The 27,249-nt window shown below is 45.2% G+C and overlaps 2 protein-coding genes across 8 annotated transcripts in view; one reads left to right on the plus strand and one right to left on the minus strand.

Moving 5' to 3' along the window:
• The window catches only part of LOC142575776 (phosphatidylinositol-3,5-bisphosphate 3-phosphatase MTMR3), a 48,029-nt gene extending 35,624 nt beyond the window's left edge, over positions 1-12,405 (plus strand). For 2 of the 6 annotated variants that reach the window (XM_075685409.1, XM_075685407.1), the window contains exons 14-15: positions 5,304-5,497; positions 8,651-12,405. In XM_075685409.1, coding sequence (XP_075541524.1) covers positions 5,304-5,497; positions 8,651-8,855 — 399 coding nt within the window. In that variant the 3' untranslated portion in view covers positions 8,856-12,405. Of the gene's footprint in view, positions 1-5,303; positions 5,498-6,418; positions 6,521-8,577 lie in introns of those variants that run through there. The other 4 variants (XR_012826713.1, XM_075685408.1, XM_075685410.1 and 1 more) reach the window with 4 other exon arrangements.
• A 7,883-nt stretch (positions 12,406-20,288) lies between these two features.
• Positions 20,289-27,249, minus strand: part of Tao (Serine/threonine-protein kinase Tao) — a 59,060-nt gene continuing 52,099 nt past the window's right edge. For both annotated transcript variants that reach the window (XM_075685413.1, XM_075685412.1), the window contains one exon: positions 20,289-26,515. In XM_075685413.1, coding sequence (XP_075541528.1) covers positions 26,270-26,515 — 246 coding nt within the window. In that variant the 3' untranslated portion in view covers positions 20,289-26,269. The remainder of the gene's footprint in view (positions 26,516-27,249) is intronic.

Genomic DNA, 27,249 nt, shown 5'->3' on the forward strand with positions numbered 1-27,249 from the left:
ACGCAGCCATCCATGCACGATGCCGACCCCAAGCCAAAGAGGAGGGAGGGTGTTCCTCTCGCACCCGAGTATCCATGCCATGAAGTGGTGCTAGCAGCGAAACACTCGCACCATTCCTCTACCGTGCATCTGCAAGCACTACACGGGGAAGCCGGACTCCAGGAAACACGAGAGCCATGCGGGAAAAATATGAGGGGACGCGAGTCAAGTATCCCTATAAGATGGAACATTAACAGTTTCAGGCTAACCACTATTTGTATGCAAGATGACTGTCTTCTGCATGTGTGTATGTGAAATTAAATGCATGCAGTGTACCATGCTTTAAGGGAGAGGATGGTGTCTTAGAATCAATTACTTACGCACTGCTATTTCAGTGTTTTCACGTAAAGCATGGAAAGCACTTTAGACAATGGAAAGCAGCTCCATAGGTCTACTGACTCATTACTATTATTCTGATCACTTTTGGGAATACCATATTAACTCGCATAATGATCGCACCCCTGAATTTTGTCGTCAAAATTCGATTTTTTTTCTTTCCCATGTAATGATCGCACCCCGAACTTGTCGCAGCGATATGTCGTGTGCCAAGTCTAGCTAATGATGATCGCGCTTACCATCTGTCGAATGCTGTCAAATGCCACGCGAACGACTCTTGAAGACATGCCGAGTGATCTGCACGCACCCAAAATTCTTAAGCAGATGCCCGATTTCATCACTTTCCACACTTCCATGAAAAAAAAAAAAAAAGAAGAAGAAGAAGAAGCTACAACCAAACTTGCCTTGGCTTTATTACTTGTAGGCTTAACAACAACAAAAAATGGGCCTTTCGATTCTTCTCACCTGCACTCGTGGGCGCGCAACAAATCGCAAGCGGCAAATATAATGTCCACGTTTACACTGATACGTTAGAATTGTACCCTTTTCATGCGCCGACGCTTGTAACACAGCTTAGATATTCGCCCAACCTTAGCGGAAACGTGCCGCATTTCGACAGTAGTGAAGACAAATCCCGCAGTTTCCGCAGCATGCTTGCCATGTGTTTCTGTGTCTCTGGCAGCTACTCGCGGCCATCTCTGTTTCTGTCCCCATAATGTGGACATGGCTACGTTATTGTCGCAAACTTGTCGATATTAACGATATTATTCATTACTGATATGGAAGAAGCTGTTTCAATGCGCGTAATGTGCTCGCGAGAACAACAAAAATAGCGTTCGGTGCATTCGGTTTGCTCTGCCGGCCGTCATATTTTTTGGTCTCCTGCACTGTTACAGCGGCAGCCGCCTGCTTGTTGACCTGTTGTCATCCCGCAGCAAACACGGGATCAAAAAAAAAATTTTTTTTTCGCAGGAAATTTAACTCGTGTAATGATCTCACCCCTGAATTTGCTTCAATTTTTTTTACAAAGAAGTGTGATCATTGTGCGAGTAAATACAGTACCATCAATACAGGCTTTTTGTTTTTTGTACATAGATTTTGCCCTGCCAGGTACAGTACAAATTTGTTAATTCGGATTTTACAGGATCGAAATACATGTCGGAGGGTATCAATCATCAAGAATATCAAGAAAACAATAAACAAATGCTTACTACATCAATACGCTTTTATTTACTGAATGAATCAGCAAGTCATGTTTCTGTCTTGCACAAAAGCAGTGCGGAAGCTGCAATTCTTCTCGTGACTGATTAGCGCTTGCAGCGGCGAAGGCCTTGCGACTTCCTTCACAGTGCGGCTGTGGCAGGCGTCTTCATTCGAGATATGTCTTTCATTATCGCGCACACATTCCCATCATTTTTTTTCGCCAGTGAAATGGTCGCCAGCAGCTTGTCCTTCCATCGCAATATAGCCGGTGCTCTTCATTCTCAACGGCTTCGCACTGAGTGAAAACGAAACTACCGTTTACCATGACTGCTACGGACGAAACCGCGGCCGCTATCGACGCAATCATTTACGGCAGCCTTGCGGTTCTGAATGCCCACAGCCAACATGCACATCGAGCCAAATGAGACTACGGTTTGCTGCAACAGCTCCAAACAAAACTGCAGTGGCTGTCGACACGATGGTGAATAATGACTGCACAATTTTGAAGGCGCACGCCCGACTGCATGCACGGGGTCAAACCGAAACTACTGTTTGTCGCACAGGTTGCGGACGAAACCACGGTGGCTATCACCGCGATCATTGATGGCCACTATGCAGTTGTGGAGGCATGCGGCCAATGCAGTGCTGCGTAAACGTAAGAATAAAGGCTTTAAAGGCACAAATAGGGACAAAGCGATCTGGCATTGCCATCATTCACGTGATTTCTGCTGATGACTATGGCAATGCGGACTCTGCCACTTCATTTTGGTTGAGTGCCGTTTTTGCTCTTTTGCAGCACTCGCTGAGCTCCAGGAGTTGTTTGAATTGACCGATGTGCGCCGTCTGAATGTTTGGTTGCATTAAATAATGCATATGCATGCCAGAACCTGAGCACAAGTCTGAATTATCTGATTCTCCTAATTAACAAGGTTTTACTGTACTACTTCGAAAGCATATTTGGTGCCAGCGAACAAGGACAGAAGCTAGACGACACCACATTGTGCGTTGTGGTGTCATCTCCCTCCTGTCCTTGTTCGCCAGTGCTAAATATGCTTTTGAAGTCGGTTTACGAATAGCAGTGCTGAAGTTCACTGCACTAATGCCTGCTTTGAGCTGAAGGTCTGAAGAGTGATAGTGCCTCACCCCAGCAGATAACACCAATGGGCCCTGTTAGGAGGTCGCACCTGTGAATGCTCCTGTGGGGTAACACAATAAAATTTTCCAGTTCTTCTTCTTCTTCTTTCTTTTTTTTTTTTTTTGAGGTTGTAATACAGCATCCATAACGGTGCAGTTAACCAGAATTTATCTATTATAAGCTATTTATTTTAAACTGCGAGCTGGTTCGGAAACGACAAGGCAGCATCGCCGCAAATCTTTAGTTTTTCCATTGGGTATGGCCACACAAACCTTACTGTAATATTCACTGTTTTGTTATCGCAGAAGCTATTATCGCAGTCACTGTTTTGTAATCTCAATGTTACAGCCAAACCTGTAACTTCTGTTTAATGTCCCTTTTAAGTTTGCCTCTAAAATTTATTTCATAGATGGCAGGCAATGCTACGAAGGCTGGGGAGACTTCTCTCATTGCTTAATTTGTGACCAAAGTAGAGTGCATAACATGAAATAAATAAATGCAGCATCATGAAATTTGATGTAGCGTTAAGTCTCATACTACAGTAGTATCAGGTTACAATATATGATGTAAATATTATATGGAAAGTGTCGCAGATCTGAGCCTGTTAATCACCGAATGAGTGGAATGACACGTTTCTGCGATCAGTGACTACAACGCTGCTCATGCTCACGACCAAGACATAGTGCACCGCAAACGTGTGCCGTTAATATGTGATTTGATGTATAACCGTACATCCACAAGTTGTAGTTGTAATATATGAAATACAGTACAGTCTTACACAGAAGCAGCTGCAAAATTTTCCGAAATATCGGGCATCTTGAAAAAATAACTTCAATGAGAAAAAGAAATAATTTCGTTGAATTTGAAAGTTGGCAAGCAACAATAGCTTCATACTGTGTCAATGAGATCTTCACATCAGCGATACGAAGCGAAGCACGCGACATTTTCTTGTCCACTCTGGTCCCATGACTGATGGTGTTGTCCGCCGTGGGACAACACGGTCATGAAAAGTGTAGGCAGAGGAGAGTGAATGCTTTGTCTGCAACTTGCTTCAACGCACCTTCGAAACTGAAGATTACACGACCCTTAGCACTAAACACACTGAAAGGTTGCACACATGAAGCCGCAGCCATCTCGGCTTGCCTAGCTTTGCATTTGCTGCAGATTACCTCCAAGATAAGGTGCGCAGATCACTTGCGACTTCCTTCATGTGCAGCCACGGTTGGGCTGGAGGAGGCAAGATGCGGTTACACCCCCCCTCCCCTCCTTCCATCCTTCTCCCCTTGATCTCATGGGAAGGCAGCACGCATCAAGCCACCACCTTTCTTGACTCATCCTCACATCTACAGCATACGGCATGCAGAGTCACATTTGGACTTGGTATGAAACATGACGATAGACTCTTGCTGCTACGCTTCGGGGGCCACTCTGCCGCGCGGCACGCGATTGGAGCTATGTGTATACGCAAACAGTGTTATGATTGGGGGTTCAATCCCATCGCTCGTGATCTGTTGTCAAGATTGGAGTCGGGCATGAATTAGAAGGTAGCTGGCCCATGCCATCGTCCAACTTATCCCCGCTGAGGACGTTGATGAAGGGAAGGACTGCTTCTCATCGAGAACGAGGAATATGGGTTTATTTACAGTATTTATATCAGTCTAACATGAATGTTTGAGAAAGTACATCAGTCTAACATGACTGCTTGAGAGAGAGCGTCCTGAGCAGCCGCACAACAGCGGTTTTTAAACACTCGGTCCTCCCCCGATACCCAGGTGACGGAAACGGCCGTCCAAGCACCGTAGCAGAGTTGACCAGACACCGGAGGGGAGAACGAGGCACCGTAGGGGCATTTATTCCCCGAACTGCAGCGCGCCCGCCGGTCGCCCATTGTCTGAGGTCTTGGTCAGTGCGTGGGAAGGGGTGTCAGTAGGTGTTCCTGCGGCTTAGCAACAATAGTTCGTCCGCCGAGCCCGTTTAGTTGCAATGGCGACTTCGTCAAACTCGGCTCCAGCGACGGAGAGTCGAGGACGCACGTATTGTTGTTCACACACAGTCGACTTAGTCACGCCGTGGCTAGAGGTGTGCGGCGACGCTCCCTGAATGTTGCCTCCACAGTCTCAACTGGTTGGCAAAACTTGCACTGCAGCTGGCCGTTCTTAACAACAGCCACACGCAATTCACCTATTAAATTATCTGCAGCCGCTGCAGTTTTCATTTATTGCCTTGGTATTCCTTCGCTGTGGCAGTGAAATTTTGTTATATTGGAGTCTTGTATAAGTGCGCTTCTTCATGTTAAGGTTTAACTAGTCATTCCGTTGAAGGCGTCGCAGATAGAAAACAACTATAGTGCTAAACATGCAGAGCAGGGCTTCTGTGACTGCACTACTTGCGTAGCTTCCGCAGCGTTGCCTGCTATGTATGAAACAGAGTACAGTGTCCAAACACAGTTTGCCATCTTTCTGTGTGTTCTTTGTCTCTGAAGCAATAGTGCCCCATAAGCAGCTGCTCTTGTGCATGTTATGGTCTGTGCGAGACGAGTGTGTGGGGAGCGCGAGACTGACCCTGACGGGGCGTGCATGTGCCCTCACAGCAGCTTGGGTTGGACTGCAGCGGGGAGCCTCCATGGGGCGGGTGCCAGGACGGTAGCAGCTCGTCGGAGTTGAGCTGGGAGCAGGTGGACGAACGCGATGCTCGCGCCACGCTGTGGGTGCCAGACCACGCAGCCTCTCACTGTAGGGGCTGCAATGCCGAGTTTTGGATCGGGCGGCGCAGGCACCACTGCAGGTGAGGAACTTGCCACCTTTCTTTTCTGATCGTCTGTTCACCAACAGAAAAAAATAACTCCCATGACAGTGTGCATGCAGTTACTGCATTACAGGGCTTGTAGGATATGCTGAAAATTTTAATTTCAATGGAAACGTACGTGATGGTTCTGCGTTTTCAAGGAAATATCCCCCTGTGTCTCCTTCCATGCACTTAACCCTTTAAACTACCAAGCCCAAGGTGTACCATTCCTATCTGTTTGTACCAATTGATGCTAAAGAGGTGCCATACTTGTTAAGGCCACAGCATCTGCTTTGCTTTGCTTGCCAGAGACGAGCTCTGCTCATCAACTCTGTTTGCATCATACATTTGAGTTAATGGAGCCTTGGTGTGAACCCTTGGTAAACCCTGCAATATATTTTTTTTATGCCTGATGTGATATCAGTAAAGTACGACTGTACAAATGCCCATCACTGTATTGGATTTGGCCAGTGTCAAGCCAAAACATCTTGGCCCTGCAACTGGGCTCTTGACCAATGCAGCTACAAGGTCACATGGGGCAGCATGTTCTAAGGCCAAGCATACTGTGCATGCTTGCCTGGCAGCGAGTACAACGCTTTTGCTTTGTGAATTCGTACTGCAGAATGGTGAGATGGCACTGGCACTAACTCTGATTAAGCAGCCATTGTTGTGTGCTACAGGAATACAACCAAACGCACGCTCTTTGTCATGATTTGCTTCAATAGTGCAAGCATGCTCAATCTAGTTTCTTTTTCACACTAGCCAAGGCAGACAGGAGAACGAGAGTTTGTTTCTGACGAAGCAATGCTTGCTGGACAAGCAGATGAAATTGCGGGACATGTCAAACAGTGAATAGAGAAGCATATTGTGGACAAAGAGTGGTGACAGATGGAAGACGCAATCTTTGATTACTTGCCACAGGACCAAACCTAAATGTCCCTGGTAGGCTTTCTGCGGAGTGCTGAGGATCTCTGAAGCAAGTCCTGGCAATTAAAGGGGGCCCTGCAACACTTTTTGAACATGGTAAATAAGCCTGCTGAGTCACTGGACAATTCTCGCATGGAGGCCTGATGTTACTGCTCCTGTACACACAGCAAGCAGCCCTAATGTTTCGCTCATATGACCACCCCACCTTTTCTCGCGCTTCTTGAAACCCCTACCATTTCTAGCACTTATTATGATACACTAACAAACATGATGGCTATTTAGCCAGATTTCTTTAAATGTGATGACCAAGCCACGCCTCGGGTGAGGCATCAAATGATGAAATTTTGGTTGAAAAGGCAGCAGCATGATCTAGGATCACAAGCACCATGCAATGTTCCATTCTTGGAGGTCGTGCAAAAACTGAAGCTTAGCACAATGATGAGTGAAGCAGTGCAGGCATTGCTGCATATCAGCTTGGCTGTAAAGTGACGTTTCAATCATATGAGGCGTACTTGTAAACAGTTTTCTTGTAAAAGACTTACGAGATAATGTCCTTTCATACCAGTCACACTCCTTCAAAAGACGTTTCAGGGCCCCCTTTAAAAGTAATTGCAGTGACTTGGGGCAGCACCCAGGTGACAGAAGGGTTGCAGAAATATAAACCTAATGCAGCACAACACCCTGTATCGTTTCGTTTATATTGAGTGTGCTGCCAGATCAAGTTCGACATGGAGTCTCAGTGCTACTGTATTATTAAGTTTTTATGGGCTCTCCTTGTTTTGCTGTATTTCCTTTGCCTTGGTCAAAAGCGTCACTTTCTCTTTATAGTATTTGTATAAATTGGGCTAGGCTGTGTTACTTAAAGGGACTGACAACTGGCCAGAAGGTGTTTTACTGGAAATGAAATGACCATGATTTATAGCGATAGAATCTTAACACACTGGTCTCAATTTAAGTAGGAATTACGATTTCAAATTGGCAATGAAAGTCGCGAAAACCAGTAAGTGGCGTGGCCTGGCAGTGAAATCTTGGTACTGCGGATGTAGTATATGAGATTACTGTATGTCAGCTGGCGGTTGTTAAGTACAGCATGCTTATTGCTTAAATTGCAGTTCGTATATGATTAGGTGCTTGCACTTTATTCTAGGCGTATTATGAAGTAAAGAAAGTCCACGCTAATGAGCATCCCACGCATCCCTCAATGCATGGCAGCCGCACATGCTGTGCGAGTTTGCGAGTAAGTACCCAGAGTTATGTGGTCTCCCTGTGAGATACAAAGTGCCATGACTATTTGTGGCGTAAATGGGTGCCAGCACTACAATATTGGCTCAAGCGTGAATACGGCAACACAGTGAACTGCGTATCACATGTAAAAGCAATGTTTCGCTTTTGAAAACTTCAACTTGGCTTGGCTAAAGAACACTTTTGGCTAGTTGATGAGCAAAGCAGTTAGATAGGAAACCATGCATACACAGTGTTATTACTGTAACAATAATTTAGCACTTCAAAAAACATAAATCACAGGAACATCGACTTGACAAACAAAATGATACACTCTCACATCTGTGGCCGCACTTGTCGTCTGCCACCTGCGAATGCCGGCTCATAATCACTGTCACGCACACCTATAGCCGTTTTCAGCGTGCTTTCAGTGAATGATTACACCCTCGCTGCAGATTTTAAAAAAATCGGATGAAATATGTTCCACAGTGTTTTCTGCGTTACCACTTCATGGTTAGACACCTTGACCAGTAAGCTTTACATTGCACTAGAAAAATGAGTACCATAAAAATTGTTTGTCAGTCCCTTTAACTAATCGATTAGTCTTCGCCAATCATTGCTGTAACCTGTGACATTGCGGGCTCTTTTTGTTTTGTTTTGTGACTATGCCTGTGAGATTCAGCTTTTATTTAAGCAGTATATTGCCACCCATCCATCATTTTTGCATCACCTGCAGTAGGGGCTTGCCATGTGGTGTGGCTATGCCCAGGAATGAGGATTATGTGTGAAAAGATGTGGAGAGCAGCTAAGCAACAGTTTATACATTTACTTGTTGCTGCCATATCTTGCATGAAGCCAACCTGCACCCTTTTTTATTTATCTACTTTGCACGCTATGTGGCAGGCCATTTGGTTTGTTTGCTGTCTCGACAGAGCTTGAACGAGAAGGTCACTCACTGCTGGTGTGCATCCTCTGAAGCCACGTGTCGTCGGGGCTGTGTTGCAGGAACTGCGGTCACGTGTTTTGCAGTCATTGCGCAAGCCAGCTGCACCCTGTTCCTCACGAACAGCTGTATCAGCCGGTTCGTGTTTGTGGCACCTGTTTCGAGTCGCTGCGCAGCCGCCCCTGCCGCCCATCTGCTCTGGTCCCCGCAAACTCCCACACTGAGCGGCTGCTGGCCAAGTCACAGTTGGCCGCGGCTTCCACATAGGCAAGACGACGACGACAAGAGCGTGTACACCCGCACGTATCGTGCGTGCGAGCCAGCTCTTGGTGTGTGGATGGCGTTCACCTCCGCCCCTCCCCCCCCACCCACCCTCAATTACCCTGCATTTCACCATTCTCGCTCGCTTGCGATGCAAGATGTGAGACACTTGGGAATACAAGCGCAGGAAGAGGTGCCACCGTGTGTCTAGTTTCTCTGCGATGGGAGTGGAAACGAAGGTGTCGACAGAGTTCGTCACTGGCTGGGGGGAGATAGCAGGTAGGATGCCGTGTACTGCTTGCCTCAAAAGCTCATCCAAAGATGTTTTGTATAAACAGTAGCACATAGCCACGGAGTGGCCGAAGCTTGTACAGTGCACGCGGCTGCCCATGCTAGTCGCTTGTAAATGAGGATAGGTGAAGCCGCCAGCTGGAGCTTTCAACGCGTGGTTGGAAAGAAAAAGAAAAGCGTTTGTAGGTAGTCTTGATTGTTGTTGGGTGCTGCCAACATTCGGTGTTTCTTTTTTTCCAGCAGCTCTCCCTTATGTGAACGGAATATACTTCTCAGGTTTAGTCATTCTGTACAGCTGCTGTACCACATTTACGGCATTGTGTTTGCGCCCTTTACCATCCCTTGTGATCTTGCACCTTAAAAAAAAAAAAATAAAGCTAGAAGGAGGAGGCTTGCTTTCTGGAAAAGCCAAACTTGCTTTAGAATTACCAAGTTCAGAATATAATGCTTATGCCCTGCTCAGCTGACTGTCTGGATACTTCATGCTAGCATTTGGCTGCACAAGAAGTTTGATTTGGAAAAAAAAGGGGGGGGGGCCACATATAGAATGCTCCACTTTTGCGACGACTTGTGAATCTGCACTTTCATTAAAGGATGAGCATACAACACCATTAGAGATTAAATTTTAGAGCATTCTCTGAATCTGTGATATGTCTTAGCACCAGAAATCGACGTTATTGAATTGAAAGGGGCTTGCCACGGTGAACTTGCGGCCTTTTCGTTCCCAACTCCCATTGCATGTGGACTGTGTTAGAAAAATGTGCCAAAAGAAGTGCAGGGGTGTTTTTAAGTCTCCTGCGTCTGATGTGCTTTGTTTTTCTAACACGGCTGGGCTGACTCTCTTGTGCTTTTTATTTTTTCCCCCTTGACAATGCTGCCTTCTGCCGTGGTGATATGCAGCGGTTTCTTGTCACAGTGCACACCGCAGTTGGTTGCGTGTACATGGAGAACATGTTAGGAGAGTAGACGGATTAAAGAAACACATTCGAGAGGTAAAAGATTTTTCATTTTTTAATGACGCCTGCTCTAACATGTCTTAAGTGGCAAATATGTTCTCTCTTTGTGCTAGTGGTTACGTTGAGGCACCTCTGCTGGGCATCTCCTGCAGTTTGACTGCCGTTGTTTGGGTCTTCAGTATGTTCAGTGGGCCGCTGAATATCTTAGAACAGGTGTGGCATTCATGCGATGCTTGTGCCCAATAATCCTTGGCATTTGTAGTTGCAAATAGTTATCGAACATGGCTCCCCAAGGCGAGCAAACCTTGGGACACATTTGACAATAGCGGCAGATGTTGAGGACTCTTCTGAATTCGGCCACATGACCTGTTCACTGCCAGCCGAAACCATTGGGCTCCATTACAAGAGACCATCGGCCACCATTGCATCAGGCACAGAAAAAAAAATTGTTGCCATCTGCACTAGCATTCAGAGTAGCTGGTTGTACTTCGTAATAACTTGGAGAAAAAAAATTGGGTCAGGTCTAGTTTGTTGTTTTGTTGCCCATTAGGCTGCTTTTCCCGAGTACCCAAAGCCACAGATCGTCATTTACCTGAAGGCCAGAATTGTCATGAAATGTTAGTCGTAACAGCAACGTTCTGCTCAAAGCTCCGTTCTTGTTTATAGGACATCGCAGTTTACAAGTCTGGGCACTTTTTTGCCCAAGTTCATTAATCCTGGGAAGTTTCTCGCGTGGATATATGAGCTCAGTCTCTTAAATAAAACTGCAGTGCGGAGTGGCCTCTGTTCGCAATACTACTGTGTGACCCCGGTTCAAGAAATCTCAAGAAAATGAAAGAACTTAAAGACATAATGGAACTAGCGGAAGTTTTTCTGTCCACTTGCAAACTTGGTTTACGAGAATGCTTCATTTATACCCTAGCTTTTCCCATCACATATTATCATGCCAGCAAAGTTACAAAAGTTGCTTGCTAATTGTTTTTCTGCTAAGCTGGAATTTCAGGCAGAATGTAAAGCTTGTTTGCTGTTTTGTTTCATTATAATGTATGCTAAAAGTGACAAAAAATCTATTTTACAAGATTTGAAAAAGAAGTATGTCTCCTCTTAAGTGTGTGTGTACAAAATGGGCACTGGTTTGTGTGTATGTTGTAAGCACTGCACATATATGCCTTACCTTTTCTCTTTTTTTTTTTTTGCCACAATATAATAACCACCATATGTAACAGTTTCTTTTCTTCCAATGCAAAATCTGGGCTCTGCAAGCTTTCAAGTCAGCAGCTGCAGAGGACGTTTTTGTTATCACTGATAGCATTATGCACACTGCAAGCTAATGTTAAAAGATCAGCAGTATACTAAAGGCTACAAAAACATGTGGTTAACAAAAAACAGCTTGTTAGCCTTTCAAGAGCTGTTATTTGTCTTTCCTGATTGCATCTGCACAAAATAAGTCAGTTTTCTAGCCCCTTTGAGTGTGTTATTGTTTGGCATCTGATGCTAAACTGCTGTTTTCATTATTTTTGTGGCCATAAGATGAAACTGCAGAGGGAGCTAGTAAGCTGCAGTTGTGTGCTCGTTTATGTTTAATTAAAGGTGCACCAGTCTGCTCCACCTTGTGTCACTTTGCACACGCTATGCATAGTGGTGCAGGTAGGGATGTATTGAACTTGCATATCACTGGTCTCTTTTCTTTTATAACTATCATTACTTACATTTAGAAGTTTGCTAACGCAGATGCCACACTTTCTCAACTGTTATTAAACTAAAAGAAATGGAACAGTGAAAAGAAAGAAAGATGTTGCACTTATGGGGCAGGCAACTCCAATGCCCACTGTCTAGTGAATAATAGTGAGTGCATTCAAATAGCTGGAGGCTGTGATCTGCAGTTGAACGTTTCTCTTCTTGAGCATAAGGTGTTTCAATTCTGCATCTTGTTTGCCCAGTCGCAGTTTGAATCAGTTCTGATGGATTGTTACACACGTGAATCTGTCCGAGAGTGTTATCTGAGGGAATGCAGTATGCCAGATTTTTTTTTTTTTTTTTTGTCCCCTTTGCAGTGTATTTGCTTACTACTATAATTTTCCCTGTTTTGCCTTTGTAAGGTTTTTTTTTCTATTATAATATTTGAGGAGGCAGTTGTGTTCATTGTGTTGTTCCTAGGGAATCTATGTCCATGTTTTTCTGTGTACAGGACGTGAAAGTTTTGAAAGAAAGGATTGTGAATACATTTGCCCAGAAGTGTACATTTGACTGCGTTTTCAATGTAACATTCTAGAAAGGGGCAAGCACATAATAAAAGTTTTGAATCTGTTTGCCTCTGATGTTTTTTTATTGCTTGCCACACCTGAAGCTCATTGACAGCATCTATCCAGGGTAAGTCCAGATACAGGTTGCAACTTCTTGTTTAGTCTGTTTTGTCACAGCAAGTCGCACACCGCTTGAAGTAGTGCCAACTGACAATCTTCAAAAGTCTTTTCAGTGTCGCTCGTGTTTTGGAACTTTTCTGGTATGCTAAAGGCTGCAAGGCCTCTCTGGCTTTGCATTAGAGAGCTCAAACTAAGGGTCATCAGATGTGCAGGCGAGGCGAACAAGTTTGCCCTTGGCACACAATGTAGCACTCCACCACAATAACAAATTATGGCAGGCAGAGTGGCACTACGAAACAAATACTTGCATTTGACAAAATATTGGTGGCTATTGTAAACCTTTTCTCCCTCATTCACCTTGTGTGTTTATACTGAATGACATAACACCTCTGACCACCAGGTCAACAAAAGTATGAACCCACCAAGAATGTCTGCAAAAGTGATAAATAGTGCTAGCCTTAGCCTCAAGATTTACGTGTGGTTACCAGTTTCAACATTGTGTATTAACTCTATAGCCTATGAAGTGCTAGACAAAAAAAGTTCGGCAGCATGTTGCAGTACCCTGTAACGCATGAAGGTGAACGCTTTTTGCACACCTTCGTGATGCATTGTTAAACGATCGGAAGGGTCGGATTTATAGCAAGACATAACGGGTGCGCTGCAGTGTGAAGTACACATATGGCAAGCCATTGTCTGCGAGCTTCAACTTCCTCTCTACGTTGCCGTTGTGGGGATGCGCGACTCTCACGCATCCCCTGATATGCTGTTTTCCCGCACGGCTCGCGTGGCCTGGCGCCCGCGGCGGTCGGAGTGGTACAAGCGCGGTGCGAGAGCTGGCGCGAGTGTCGCGCCGCGGCGGGGTTACTCGGGCGCCGAGAGACAAGGCGCTTCCTCTTTGGGTTCGGGAAGCAAGCGGGACGGACGTGCCGACCTGCGCGTGCGCCGAGCCATGCTTCTGCGAGAACGCCTCGCGTGGCCGCCTTGGAATGCGCCACCGTTGGCGTGACCGTACACGCGAACGACCAGGCGTTGGGATCCAACATGGGGCGAACATATTCGCTCGCTATATGCGGTCGCCGTAAGTCGGACTTCTAGATTTGTCGCGCGCCCATCGGCATGTTTTGTGGGTAGCAACTCGGCTAGCAGGCATTTATCTATGAAAGGTGCAATAAATGCCCTTGTGATTGTTTGCACTACTGTGTTGTCGTTCCTTTGTCCCAAGAGCACGGGTGTGCGAGACCCCTCACCGTCAAGCATCGTCGCGTTGTGGCTATTTATAAAATTTTGATTTAAAACTCGTGCGGGAAAAGATGCGTTTGCAGGTGCATTAAATAGATGGCGCCACCATACGAGAAAAGTTTGGGATCACATTGATTGGGCACATCGTCTGAATCGCATCTTGTCGTCTGTGCATGTGTGCCTGCACAGAGTGGGAACGTGGCGGCGCTTTTGCAGTTACCGATTTCAATGCAAGGGCACAATGGAAAGCTTATCCTCTGAAGTTGGTTGTATCAACTCGGTGAGCTCCAAGTTATTTCAGCTCGGCAGTGTATTCCACAGAAGTATCAACAAAGGGTGCTAGTGGATGACCAAATGTAGGCTTCGTTGAAAAAAGTGTGTTTTCTCTACGGACCTTTAGAAGCAGCTTTAGCTCGGGAGGCTCCCGTCTAAATACATGGTAACGCGGAAATGGTTTTTTTCTTGGCAATCATGGCACCGAATTTGAGGGGTTTTTTTAATACTTAAAAGAAGAAGTTACGATATATCGACTGAAGCGAATTTTTTATTGAGGCCGTCAATTATTTTACAAAAATTGTTGAAAATTGCAAATTTCCAGAAAATGAAACTGTGATGATGTTTACAACTCTGCAATGAAAAATGATATTACAATTCTGTCAATTGCACCTAGTAGCACATCTAAAGTGGACAAAATTTATAGATTATAAATGGTTCTGAACTACACCACTAAAGTGACTAGGACTTCTGCAAAATCTTTGTAATCGTAAAAAATTCAGGTGAGATATATTAGCATATCGAATTTGTCTGTTTTGGATGCTCCAACGGATGCAGTTTAAAGCTGTGATACCCGTTTCCGGTGCAGTTAGATTTGTAAACTTTGTTCTTCCATTTTTTTTTTCAAGCGCCAATTTTTGGCACCTTCCATTTGAAAAAATATCGGGCCCTAAATCAAACTCGCTTCTACAGGAACTAGAAGTTATCTCTCAAATGCGACCATTGTCCGATTCTATGTCCTTGGTGGTTAAATTGTTAAAGTGTCATCGTGGGTTCAATTAGCAAAGCTTTTTTCTTTATTTGCGTTGTGGGGATGCGCGACTCTCGCGCGTCCCCCGATATGTTTTTCCCGCATGGCGCGTCTCCTGTAATCCGGCTTCGCCGCGTGGCCTGCGTAGTGCCCGCGGCGGTCGATGTGGTTGAGGCGCAGTGCGAGAGATGGCGCGAGTGTGGCGCTGCTAACGCCGCCTCACGGCAGGGTTACTTGGGGGCGCAGGGGTGAACAGGCTCTTTCCCGGCGGATCGGCTAACAGCGAGGACGTCCCGCGCGCGCGCGCCGACCCATGCTTCTGCGAGACTGTCTCGCGTGGCCGCCTTCGAACGCGCCACCGTTGGCGTGACCGTACACGCGAACGACCAGGTGTTGGGATCCAGCATGGGGCGAACATATTCGCTCGCTATCCGGTCGCGGTGAGTTGGACTTCTAGATTTGTCGCGCGCCCATCGGCATGTTTTGGGGATAGCAACTCGGCTAGCAGGCATTGATCTATGAAAGGTGCAATAAATGCCCTTGTGATTGTTTGCACTACTGTGTTGGCGTTCCTTTGTCCCAAGAGCACGGTGTGAGATCCCCACAGCGTATAAGCGTGTTGCGATAACCCACATCATCGTCAAGGTGTTTTTGGTGTTGCATGTCCTAGAGATGCAACCAAATTTTTCAGCTGATATTTATGCATTGCCTGTTCAACCCTACGAGCCCCCAGCAAGCTGGCAAAATTTGAGCGCATTCTGGTGCAGTAGAATATTTACATTTTTAAAGTGCAGCTCTTAGGCACCCGTTTCTGCGTCGGCGTAACCGAGCGAGCGACGAAAGAACGAATGTGGAGCACAACGGGGGATGAAAGATGATGATAGCGGAGAGCGCGAGGAGAATATGGTGAAAGAGCGAGGAGGAAAGCAGCATGCCGCATGAGACTACGGGTAGCCTGTTTTTTTACGTGATGCAATTTTCGTCGCACCGGAAGTGCGATTTCCGTCGTTTGCAACAAAAGTCGCAGTGCCGACCCCCCGGTTTTCGGCTGCGACCAACCGGTTGGTCGCAGCGATCGCTGCGATTTTCCGCCGAAATGGCGCGGGGAGCTATCATGGAGCTATTTCGTTGGTTTGTTTTGGAAAATGGTGTCTCGCACAACAAGTGCAATGCGCGGAGACGTGGATTGCCGAATTACTAGGCATGTGGCAAGCACTGGGCGAGCGCGTCCACCGATCAAAACGCTGGTGTGTGTTTCGGACCTACATCGCATGCGTTACTTCGCCCGCGCCACCGCTGCTAAAGAATGTGCTATGCGTTCCCGTGTTCGCACTTTCTTTATGTAAACTGTCTAATGAGCGACGCAACCAGTGGAATTCAAAACACCTGAAGAGCTGCTCAAACTTCGCGTTAGGGATCCTTAGAGGTTTCACTAACCGAGCGACGGCGTCCTCTTCTAACCCCAACAACCCGCACTATCCCTCACAAAATTCCACAAATTTAAATGCTAAAGACATCCTTGCTCATCAGCGCGGAGTTTGCAGAAAATACCCGCCGCCTCACCGACAACTTAGCGGGGAAGAGGCCACCGATTGGCGTAAAATACAGACCGGGGTATTTCCCCATTTAAAATTGCTAAACGCCATGTCTCCCACTCGTTATAGGGCCAACTGTCCTTGGTGCGCGGTGGCATACCTAGCCTAATACATATAACCTGGGAGTGCACTAAGCTCCCTCATAGGCGAAATACCAGCAACACAATGGAGCAGTGGGAGGCACAGCTCGCCCGCTCCGACCTTGCAGGACAAAAGTCCTCAATTATCCAGGTCAGGCAGGCGGCAGAGGCCAGTGGGGCCCTGGACTGAGAGGCTCCGACCACCCCTCCTTCAAATATTTTTCTTTGCAATAAAGTTTCTATTATTATTATTAATCATCAATTTTTTTATATCAGTTGAACTGTACAGCAGTCTGGCAACGCTGACGGCTTACGAAATGCGTGTTCTGCACTCTTAAGCAAAATTACCCTTTTGCCACACAACGATAACCGTTATCTGTCTTGTCCTCATTTCCTTTATCTAACGCGGCGAGCCCGGTACCTCCCAGCAACGAACGGCATGCGCGTTATTAGCATGACATATCATTCCAGACAGGAAAGTTAATGCGGGCGCGGCGTTTTCAAGAAACGAAACGCAAGCAAGGCAGATGATGATTATTGTTGTGTGGCAGAGATACACCCTAAAGGGTGTAACTTGGGCTAAGAGTGTGTGATCGAAAAATTGTCCCCGCCACGCACGCACGTGAGTTCGTTTTCTCAAGTGCGTCTCGGTGGTCGCCCCGATCGAAATAGTTTGTGTGGACGCGTGCTGGTTTCGGCTGCTTTTATCGCACGAGTGAAATATCGTACAACCTCGCTCATGCGTTTTGGGAGGAAATCGTACTAACCGGGAAAACATACGATCCGAAGTTTCAAAAAAAAAAAAAAATGCAACAGACTCGACTGTGGTTTACATCCATGTAATGCGAAGATTCGAGTGGTACCGGAAGAGTAGACTGAGCACGTGGGGGCATTTTCACGTTACACGGGCGAGCATCGCGGGAAGCTGCCCTGGCGGGTGCCTACTACTCTTGAAGGCTTCGTGCTTCGCGCCTTGTTCACATGGGATCTAGTGGACGGAAACCGTGTACACTGCAGTTTGGCGATGTACTGAACGTTAGTGCCGGAAGATCGTGTCTGGGTGCATACTAAAGGGACCACTAAAGGCAAATACTAAGTCGACGTGGACTGTTTAAACATTATTCCAGAAACCTCGCAGTGCTTGTTTCGTGCCAAGAAAAAGACAGTTTACGTGCCAAGAAAAAGACTTAGTTTACGAGAAAATTGCATCTGAAGGGTGCGAATATCTATTTCGACATTCAAATCTCCCGTCACCCAACCGGTGGGAGTGGTCGTTGCATACGCCATCACTACTCTTTGCTGCCGTCGATGAGTAAAACGGCATCCGACAGACGGCGGTACCGAGCCAAGACAAAGCAGTGGATTCACCGCTGCAGCTACTTTTTTGGTAAAGTGGCATAGACCGTTAGGGAATCTCGCGACATCACATGGAATTCTCTGCTACTTGCAGTTTGTTCGAGCCAGTAAAACCAGCGCAGCACTATGCGATAACGGAACTACTGAGACGTGAAAGCGTGGGCGGCGCAGAGTCGAGCGAAAACGAAACCTTTCGACCGCCTGCGTCGTTGTCAAATGTCTTTTTTTTTCTAAAATTTAAATATAACTGGACATGTAGTATTTTATTTCATCTTATAATATCGTACAATGATGTCTTTTGCAACGAGTAGTCGAGTACTAGAGAGAATTTACCTGAGGAGTGCTTTTGTCACCAGGCAAGTGCTTGAATGCCCGGAGGAGACTCTAATGTCCTGCATTTACCTCAATCTCTCGATTATTAAGGCTCTGTTCGCAATGATATTGCCGCCTTAGATTCTCGAGCACTAATCTACCACTTTAGCCTAACTTAGTATTTGCCTTTAGCGTTCCTTTAACCGTTAAAAAGTGCAACTGTATTGGGAAGTTCTTGCAGGGTTCTCGATTGCCAACGTTGGTGCTGGGAAATCGTATGAAGCGAGATCGTATCAGCGTACTTCTTCACCCTTCACACAAGCTGTGCCAAAATGGTGCTCGGTGGGAGGGGCTTAGGGGCAGCAAATTCAAACTGAAATTTTAGGTTGAAACATGCAGTGCTTTACGCGCATGACCATATCGACTTCTCCACTTTAAGTTAAAACAATAAACTGGAATTAATCGCACGGCCATGTCATGGCCCCTCCTAGGGTTAGACACCTCATGGTCAGCTGGTGCAATTTTGCAACAGAAAAGTTCTGTGTCGATGTAGTAACTCCGATAACACCTCAAAACAGCCACTGAGAAAACACTGTTCTTTGGGAAATCGAGAGCAGAGCGAGATGGTGTGCGAGATGCTGTGCAAATTCCACAGCACCTGAGGCACTCGCCAGGTGTGCGTTTTATCGCGTTTTGCTGGACTGAATAAAAGTTTATTCACGCACTCACTCACTCGTTCAAGTAACATTTAAGTCGCCAGGCCTTGGCCAGGCAGCTAAGACGCTGTCACTTCAGCTGATTTTGTTGCAGGGCCTTCTGCAGAAATCCATCAATTTTTTTTTTTTACTTAAAGGAGGAAAGACGCTTGACAATATATTTACGAGATATATACAATGGGTGGAAGACAGGCACACAAGATGGAGCCGTGCGCGTGACTGTTGGCGATCTTCATCTTCGTTAGTCTTCTCATCATCATTCGCTACTGCAGCGCCTCGTAGCAATATTATGTCCAGTTAAAAAGCTATTTACATTCTTTGATAAAGTACCATGGCTAAATTAATTTGAAGCCAATACACAATTAACACTAGCAAAACATAGCTTTTCTTCAAAGGAATATCAAAATATTTCTTAAGTCATACAAACTCTACCACAAGCTTCTCGCACATACAACGATGACACTTCGCAAGTGGACAGGCTGGGATACTAAATATTCCGATACTGAAGTAGGTCATGACGGATGTGGTGTCCACATTGCTTCGTGATGACAGCAAAATTAGCAGATGTAGCAAATAAGGCTAGATATGGTGATGTCCATAAGAAAATAAACAAGTTTGAGTGCTGCATGCATTTTTCGTGGCTGCGCTCTCGTGTGGCAGCTGGAGCAATCTTGGGGACGGATAACACCAATGAATGACCCGATCCACCCATGTTGGGTACTGAAACCAAAATTGGTTGGTAGTAATAAGAAAGCATTACAATAGATTCACTCAGATGCTTGTCTGTGTTTTTTCTAAGGTTTAGAGGGTTCGTGCTTTCAATAGAAAATCAAATCAAGAAAATGAAAGTCCATTGTTTCTCCAGAATTTTCAGGGTCCATAGTGCAACAAATGAAAAAGCTGTGTTGTGAAAGCTGAAGGTGTCACGACTTGAAGGGAAAGCACTTGGTCACATGAGTGGAAATGAAATCCCACGGATAAAGCTGAACTGCCATCTTACTACGGGCACCAAAAAACAGCACAAGGGTATTTTTTCCACTTTGTGCAGGCTCAAGATGGGAAATTTTACCTAGCAGATCTCGTACAATGTTTATCTTGGTGTCATTCATTTGAGAATGAAACCTGATCTTCCTGAAAAATTTAAGGCAGGTCATGATACGACTAGTCAGCCAAAGGCAACTCCTGTAGCCAGAAATTGAGAGCCCTTATTTCCCTATTAGACTAGTAATTGCATGAACAGAGCAAGAGCCCTTGAAATGCGAGCAGAGTCCAGCTGCCGTAGCTCCCTCTCCAAGGTGAAGATTGAGCAAGTGTTGGCTTCACCTGTGCTGGTAACAAGCCCAACAATTTTATTTTAACACATCCTTGGTCAGAATGCAACGAGTCAAATACAATGACAACAGACTTTCTTCTGGCATTAGTTTCTTTTGCAAGATTCTTGTCATACCAGCAGTATGTGCAACTTGTGACAACCACAGAGAACCTGTGAGAAACCAAGAACACCACACTTTCTTCCGAAATCATTTATTCGCTCGTTCACTGGCAAAGGTGCATGTGACCTTGTCTATACAACCCAGTTGATGTATTTTTTTTATACAGCACTATTTACATCAAGAGGAGAACTGTTGGGCAGGGGCCAAGTTGGTAGTAGCACACAATAATGAAGAAAAACAAAAACTTATGGGGTCAACATAAAAATGTAGGTAGCATGCCCCAATAGCTTTTCTTTGTTTGGTGCTTCTAATGTGCCTAGGGAAAAAATTAAAAAAAATTGAGGGACAGAGAGAAGGCAGACATAAAAAGGAATGGGCAGCTTACAAAATCTCCAAGCACTCATCGTTACTGAAACGGAAGACTGTTCGTCTTGAGGAACATCCATCTACTAGGCTCGTATAAAATGACAGCAACAAAGTGCACAAGAACATCTTGAGCTGTATGTGAACAGTGCGCTAGTGTTTCACAATTTTTTTTTTCCTGCTCTCAGAAATATGACCACAATTCCATCGAGCAGGGCTTGCTACAACCGCTGTAGACAAGTGCATGTGCAGCAACAAATGGCCATTTGTCCAAAATTTTCCTTTTTTTTTTGGTTTAGAAAAAGAGCAACTTGTGCTACTGCAATCTCTTGTACCGTTACCAGCAAAAGTGTTGTGACAGTGGGAGCATTGAAAGAACTAAAGCTTCCAAGCCACTTTGTGTACGCAACCAGACATTGAGGGATGCAGCACTTTAGTGAGCACATGACACCCAAGTTCGGACACTTCCAGCTTCCCGGAGGCATGTTGCATGCCTAGGCTGCAGTAAAATATATATATTTTTAATTTGTACCGTGGTTTGCAAACTTTCGCTGGCAACAGCACATTGAATGGCACCTGCATGACACCGACTTCTAATATGGGCATTACAAAATCTGCACTGTCTGTGTGCGTGTGTGTGTGTGCTTGTAGGAAGGGTTGTCACATTGGTTTGCCCTTTACTTTTAGGCCAAAATTGTTCTAAACGCAAGACCTACAAAATGTATGGCACTTGAACTCTGTTCACCACTGCCCAATTGCGAGCAGAAATAAGAAGAGAAGCTTCTTCGGTATGCACGCACAGAAATCAAGATGCACTAAATTTGAGCGGCAGCCACATGAATATATTTTTTCTTTTTCTGAAGGGGGCTTGGAGTCACAAGATGCTGGATTATCCATTTTGCACAATACAGTGACCACGACGTTATCACCAATTAAAATGAACACCGTGCGATATCAGCTTCAACTGGTAACCACAGGGAACACATTCCGACAGGGATCGCAGTACGGTCACGGCACTGAGCAAAATGGACACGCTGGCAACAACGCATCAATTACACATCAGAAATATAAGGTCTACTCAATGCAACCAATATTCCCTGCATCTAGGTCCTCGACTGTTCGAGGTGCCGCGGCACACCCTGCACTTCCCTCTTGGATTGCACAAGGTGCAAGGTAAGGCGCAGCAAGGTGCTGCCGCGGTGCTGTGCACCCTCGAACTTGGCAGCGAGTGGGTGCAGCCTGGCACAGCACGGCCTGCACTGCCTAGAGCTTTTCAGAATCAGACAAACCTATATTCAGTCCGGTTGCCGCTTTATAGAGCTACAGCCTTAAGACTGCTAAAATGGGCGTCAATACCCAAGCAGCGTTGCATCCAATGGAGCTTTGTTCTGCTGCTGCTCAGACAAAAGGCTAGCACATGCAGGCTATTTATAAATCTTGGTTTAAGGTGTGAGAGGACATTTGGTTTGCAGAGAAAGCAAAACAACCAAAGGACTGAGGTTCACAGACATAAAACTTTCGTATGACGATGAGAGTTTCGCTGCTATTCTTCTAAAACCCTGACACACACCCGGGTCGCCAGATTCAACATTGCTAACATTTAGCACAGATGTTTGTACACTTTGTGCATTCTTACTTACTTAGTAATATATGGTTTGCAGGCTGCATTAAAGCGGCCGCAATCCAGAAACAAAGTTGTCACTGCACGAATCTCTCTCTCTTTTTTTTTTTCTAAACACCCCTCAGACTACTACAATTTGATCATCAAAACTGAGCAGAGGAAGCCTACAGTGTCTCAACGGCATCAAAATGGCATCCAAGAAACTTTGCGACTTTGGCAGCGCACACTGCACCGGATTTTTCCAAGTTACTCACTATTTCTGCCAGAATCGAGAGGCACTGAATGTCAATGCCAGCTTTGCACCAGAAAAATTAAGGGGTAGGAAAAAATGAAATATATATTAAAAAAGAAAACTGAATCAATCAAAGACTACTTGGACTGGCCACAAGAAGTAGAGCACAGTAATTTCTATTAAAAAGAAAAAAAAAGGGGGGAAGAGTACCAGCCTTGTTTTTCAAAAAAGGAAACAGAAGCACATTATAAAAAAAAGGGGGGGGGGGAGGCTGGAAAAAAATGTTGCACTAAAAGGGAAACTATGTAAAGGATGCAGAGGGCACTGGGTACAGCATTTAAAATAAAAATAAAAGTTTTTAGCACCGTAAAATGGCATGCCCTTAGAAAAAAAAATGAATGGGTCTCAAGACAAAAAAATGGGCAGAGGAAAAAAAAAGCGCTAAAGAAGGAGAATGAAAAAAAAAAAAGTAACGCACCAGAAAGAAGAAAATCGACCTATAGTATTCGCACTTTTCTCTCCCCGCCACACTTGTTTAAAAAAAAAAAAGAAAAACAGACCACCTTTCAATGGCACTCCTGAGTGGGATGCGCGACAGCGTGCCCTGCACACAGAATGCACTGCACCGACCAAAAATATCGGGGGAGGAAAACAACCAAGGGTCAGGTCAACACTCCACCAACCATGCCACGGCAGCCTCGGGGTGCCAGTTACAACAACAAGAAGGGTTTTTTGTAAAGGGGGGGCAATCACTCATCAACATGGTCAGACCTACGGGACAGTCCAGGCAGTCTGCCACCAAAGGCCAGGGCCAGCTATAAACACCTGGCAGCATTTCTTTATCTGGTTTCTGTCTCGTCAGGCTTATAATAAACGAGCACGTGCAGACTGCGGAGGTGTGTGCACGTGTGACAATGCACTTCGTTCGCACGCTGTTGCATGGTGCCGTGGACAAGCTGAAATCACGTACGGAGAAAACGAGTGTTGCAATAAATGGAGAATTCCGCTGGTCCATTTGGGGAGCAACAATTTCTTCTTCTGCTCCGCAGACAAGAATGGGTGCTCGTCTGGCGGAATATGTGCGCAGTCACATGTTTCATCTTTAGATTAGACAGTCTAGTTTTAAATATATCAGTAAAAGCTACTGCATCTTTCACAAAATGAGCCTACAAAATGAGCATGCCGTTTTAATAGTATTTCAAACCAGCCAGTGGAATTCACCGTAAGCTTGCCTGTGCTGTATGCACGAAACCACGAGTGCAGCTGTCCACCCAAAAGGGCTCCAGGTCAGCTGGACACATAAAGCTGGATCTTGCAAAGGTGTTCAAGATTCAGAAACTAGGAAGAAATGCAAGAACTTTACGGTTTAAATATGAAGCCTGCAACTGATAGGTACGTTCTTGAATTGAGTATGGGGCCCAAACAGAGCAGTTCTTAACTGCAGACTGGAGGCTTTGGCTGTGAATTATGACAATTTTTTTTTTTTGCAATTTGCACCTCACAATACCTAATGAAGACATAATAGATTAGCTAAACATACTTTTCCTGATGAGTGCTACAATCCAGCTTGACTGCATGGGCTATGCTGAACTAAAAGGCATGTCTTTAATGAGCATTCAGACCCCACCCTATGGCAGAATGATGAGCCACACAATTCCTTATGTATTACAATACAAAACTTTTTCTAGATTATCAAATTTCAAATTGTCTTTTCCTCATATTATTCGAGTACCAAAGCTTTCAGAAGTTTGTGTGTGTGTGTTTTTGTTAAAAGACCAAAAGGAGGGAGAGAAGAGAGAGAGAGATTTTGTTCCAGCTGTATTATAAGCATTTTAACTTCTTCCCTACTTCCTGTTTCATGGCCCCAAAACTGCCTCTCGCAGTAAGTGAGCTAAAGTTTGTCATAATATATGCACATTTTTATGGCCACTGATTCCCAGAATGTCCCATTTCCCTTCTGTGCCCCATACACACCTCTTTCCAATTAGGCCATAACCAGCTTTACAAAAATAATTGATGCATTCATTAATTCCTTCATGGTAAACTAGGTGATGCTGGCCTGAATGAAATGATAGGCCCGACTCCAAACGGGGCAATATTGCCAGCTGTAGTAGCAATTATAGAGCACTGCATGAGAAAAAAAAAAAATTTGGTGCAGTGCTCCAAGGACGTGGACTACATGGCAATCTGGCATCCTCCTTCCATGCATTAGATACCACAGTGCTGAAAGTATAACCAGCAGCGTCTCTTCATAAATGTGAAAAACCTAAGCATTGTGAGCATTACGGCAGCTAAATGTAATAGTCAAATTTCGACATAACAAACACTAATGCAACGAACTATCAGATACAACAAAGGAAATATAAAGCTTCGTTAGCTATGCCTCAGGGAAATTAGGGCTCTACTCCAATAATGTAGCCAAAAATGCAGGGCCTGTTGGCATACCATCCCAGTGGTAGCTTAAGATATGTAAACCAGCAACAAAAAATTGAAAACATTTCCTAAAGCAACTAGTAATCACACTCTTTTGTACACTTGATTCATCTGATGCACAACAGTGCTTGCATCATTCACGAACAGCAAATGGAAGTTATCTAAAGCAACGGCTTGGTCCTTTCTGGTACTAAAAGGAAGCCCCAGAAATATAACTGCTGGACCCAATCATGTCAACTTTTATAATAATCATCCAATATAACAAACGCGATTTTTTTCATCTAGCTTCTTCAATATTTGACTGCAATGTATAACTAAGACAGTGCAGAATGTGCAAGTATGACCTGGAATGCATGTCCTGCTTGCAGCTCTGATTTGCAACACTTAGAGAGGACTGACCAGCTGCAGGTTTATCTATCAAGAAATTACATTCTGTCACAATGGCATGCAAAAATACCATTTGATTGCAACAAAAAAGAAATGATATATATATATATATATATATATATATATATATATATATATATATATATATATATATATATATATATAGAGAGAGAGAGAGAGAGAGAGAGAGAGAGAGAGAGCAATATTCTCCACACTGCCCATCTGAGCAGAGCAAGGAGTTCTTGAAAGTTCTTCCCAAGTGAACATAATCGACTCGGCAAGACAAGCCTTTCAATAACCTTGTACTGCACAGCTTCAGGCACATTGCACCTGGAGGTATGATCCAAAATGGGAAGCATGCCAGAGTAGGCGTCACCATGAGCAGCAATGAAACACACTTCATTCGCTGCTTCTCGCAGATCTCAAGTGTGGCACCTCCATTCTGGCACTAAAATAATTTTTTTTTCTTTTTCACAGTTCTCACAGTCAGTGCAAGATATCTTAAACCACTCCCACAGCAGGCAATTTGTTCCCATGCTTTATACTGTAAACAAATCTTGAATCTCTGCAATGACTGCAGTACCTTGAATACTTTCTTCAGACAAATGAACGGTTGAGCGAATAGGGCGGCGATTTTATAGCGGTTCCTTCCACTCGATATCAACCACCCTTCACGGCCGATTGATCCCTCTGGTAATGCGGACGAAGCGTCGCTGTGATCACTGATGATGTGTGAAAAGTGCAAAAAGTAATAGCATCAGAAAAGGTATCGCTACAAAATTCTGGCCAAGGTGTTCTACTTCTTTCTAGTGCCTACTACCCACAAGGTCTGCGGTAAGTTGCGTCCACAAGCAAAAGACAGCCTAGTGCATACGGCACACTACCCTTGCACCATGCAATATTGTGTTTGAAGAATAACTCCACACTGGCCTGCGTGAGTGTGGCAGACTGCCGTGACCGACCACTGCAATGTGTGACGAGGAGAGGAGGAGGTGAGGGAGAGGACAGGGGGAGTTGCCTCAGAGGGCCGTGTGGGTGAAGGAGCTGGCACTGTTGCTGTGGGCTAGGCTGAGAGTGCTGCCAGCCAGGCTGTCAGCATCCGACGAACCTAAGGACTCCCGGGAGGCCTCCGCTATCTCGACCGGATTGAAGCCCATGCGGGCACTCTCCTCGTCAAAGGCCTCGATCTCACGCGACTGCCGCTCGCACAGCAGTCGTTGCCGCTCAGCTTTCTCTTCTTGGAACTGCTGCTTCTCTAGCTCCATCTGCAAGGAACGAGCACAGAGGTGTCACACTTGTGTACGCAGCCTGGTCTGCCTGTTAGGCCTGGCCAAATGCCTCAGCTCTACAATGTGTTTGTTGACGGTTTTATAGCCACTGCACAAGGTAGAGTATGACAGACGCCATAGTAAAGTGCTCCGGATTAATATTAACCACCTGCGATTCTCTAGCATGCATCTAAGTTTACGTACATGAACATTTTTGCATTTTGCTCCCATATAATTGGAGCTGCCACGATTGAGAACCAGACCTGTGACTGTGTGCTCAGCAGTAGAACTCTGTAGCCACTGCTCCACCACTGTGGGCCACTAGAGATGTCCTGCTGGGCTGTGTAGTGGGCTTCTGTGGACCTTTTGCTAAACCCAAAGCTCCTAAAGTTTGCAAGACACATTCAACCAACACAATTCCAGCGGTGGTTGGCACTTTTACTCAGCACAATGACCACATTGTAAGCCCAGCTGAAGTGTACTACATGTGGTTTCAATAAAAGAACTCTTCATGACGCGAATTCCTTATCATCATCAACTATGATACCAGTAGAACCTCATTCATACATTCTGTAAAAAAAACTAGCCAAGAAACCACACAAAAAACATAAAAATTGGGAAAAGATAAGCCATGAAGTCACTAAAAAAATTTGGAAGACTCAACCCTAGTTAACATCTCTGTAATACGAAACATTGCATAAATCATTGCAGCACAAGACACAAACAATGCC

Source organism: Dermacentor variabilis, chromosome 3 (assembly GCF_050947875.1).
Source record: "Dermacentor variabilis isolate Ectoservices chromosome 3, ASM5094787v1, whole genome shotgun sequence".
Classification (NCBI taxonomy): domain Eukaryota; kingdom Metazoa; phylum Arthropoda; class Arachnida; order Ixodida; family Ixodidae; genus Dermacentor; species Dermacentor variabilis.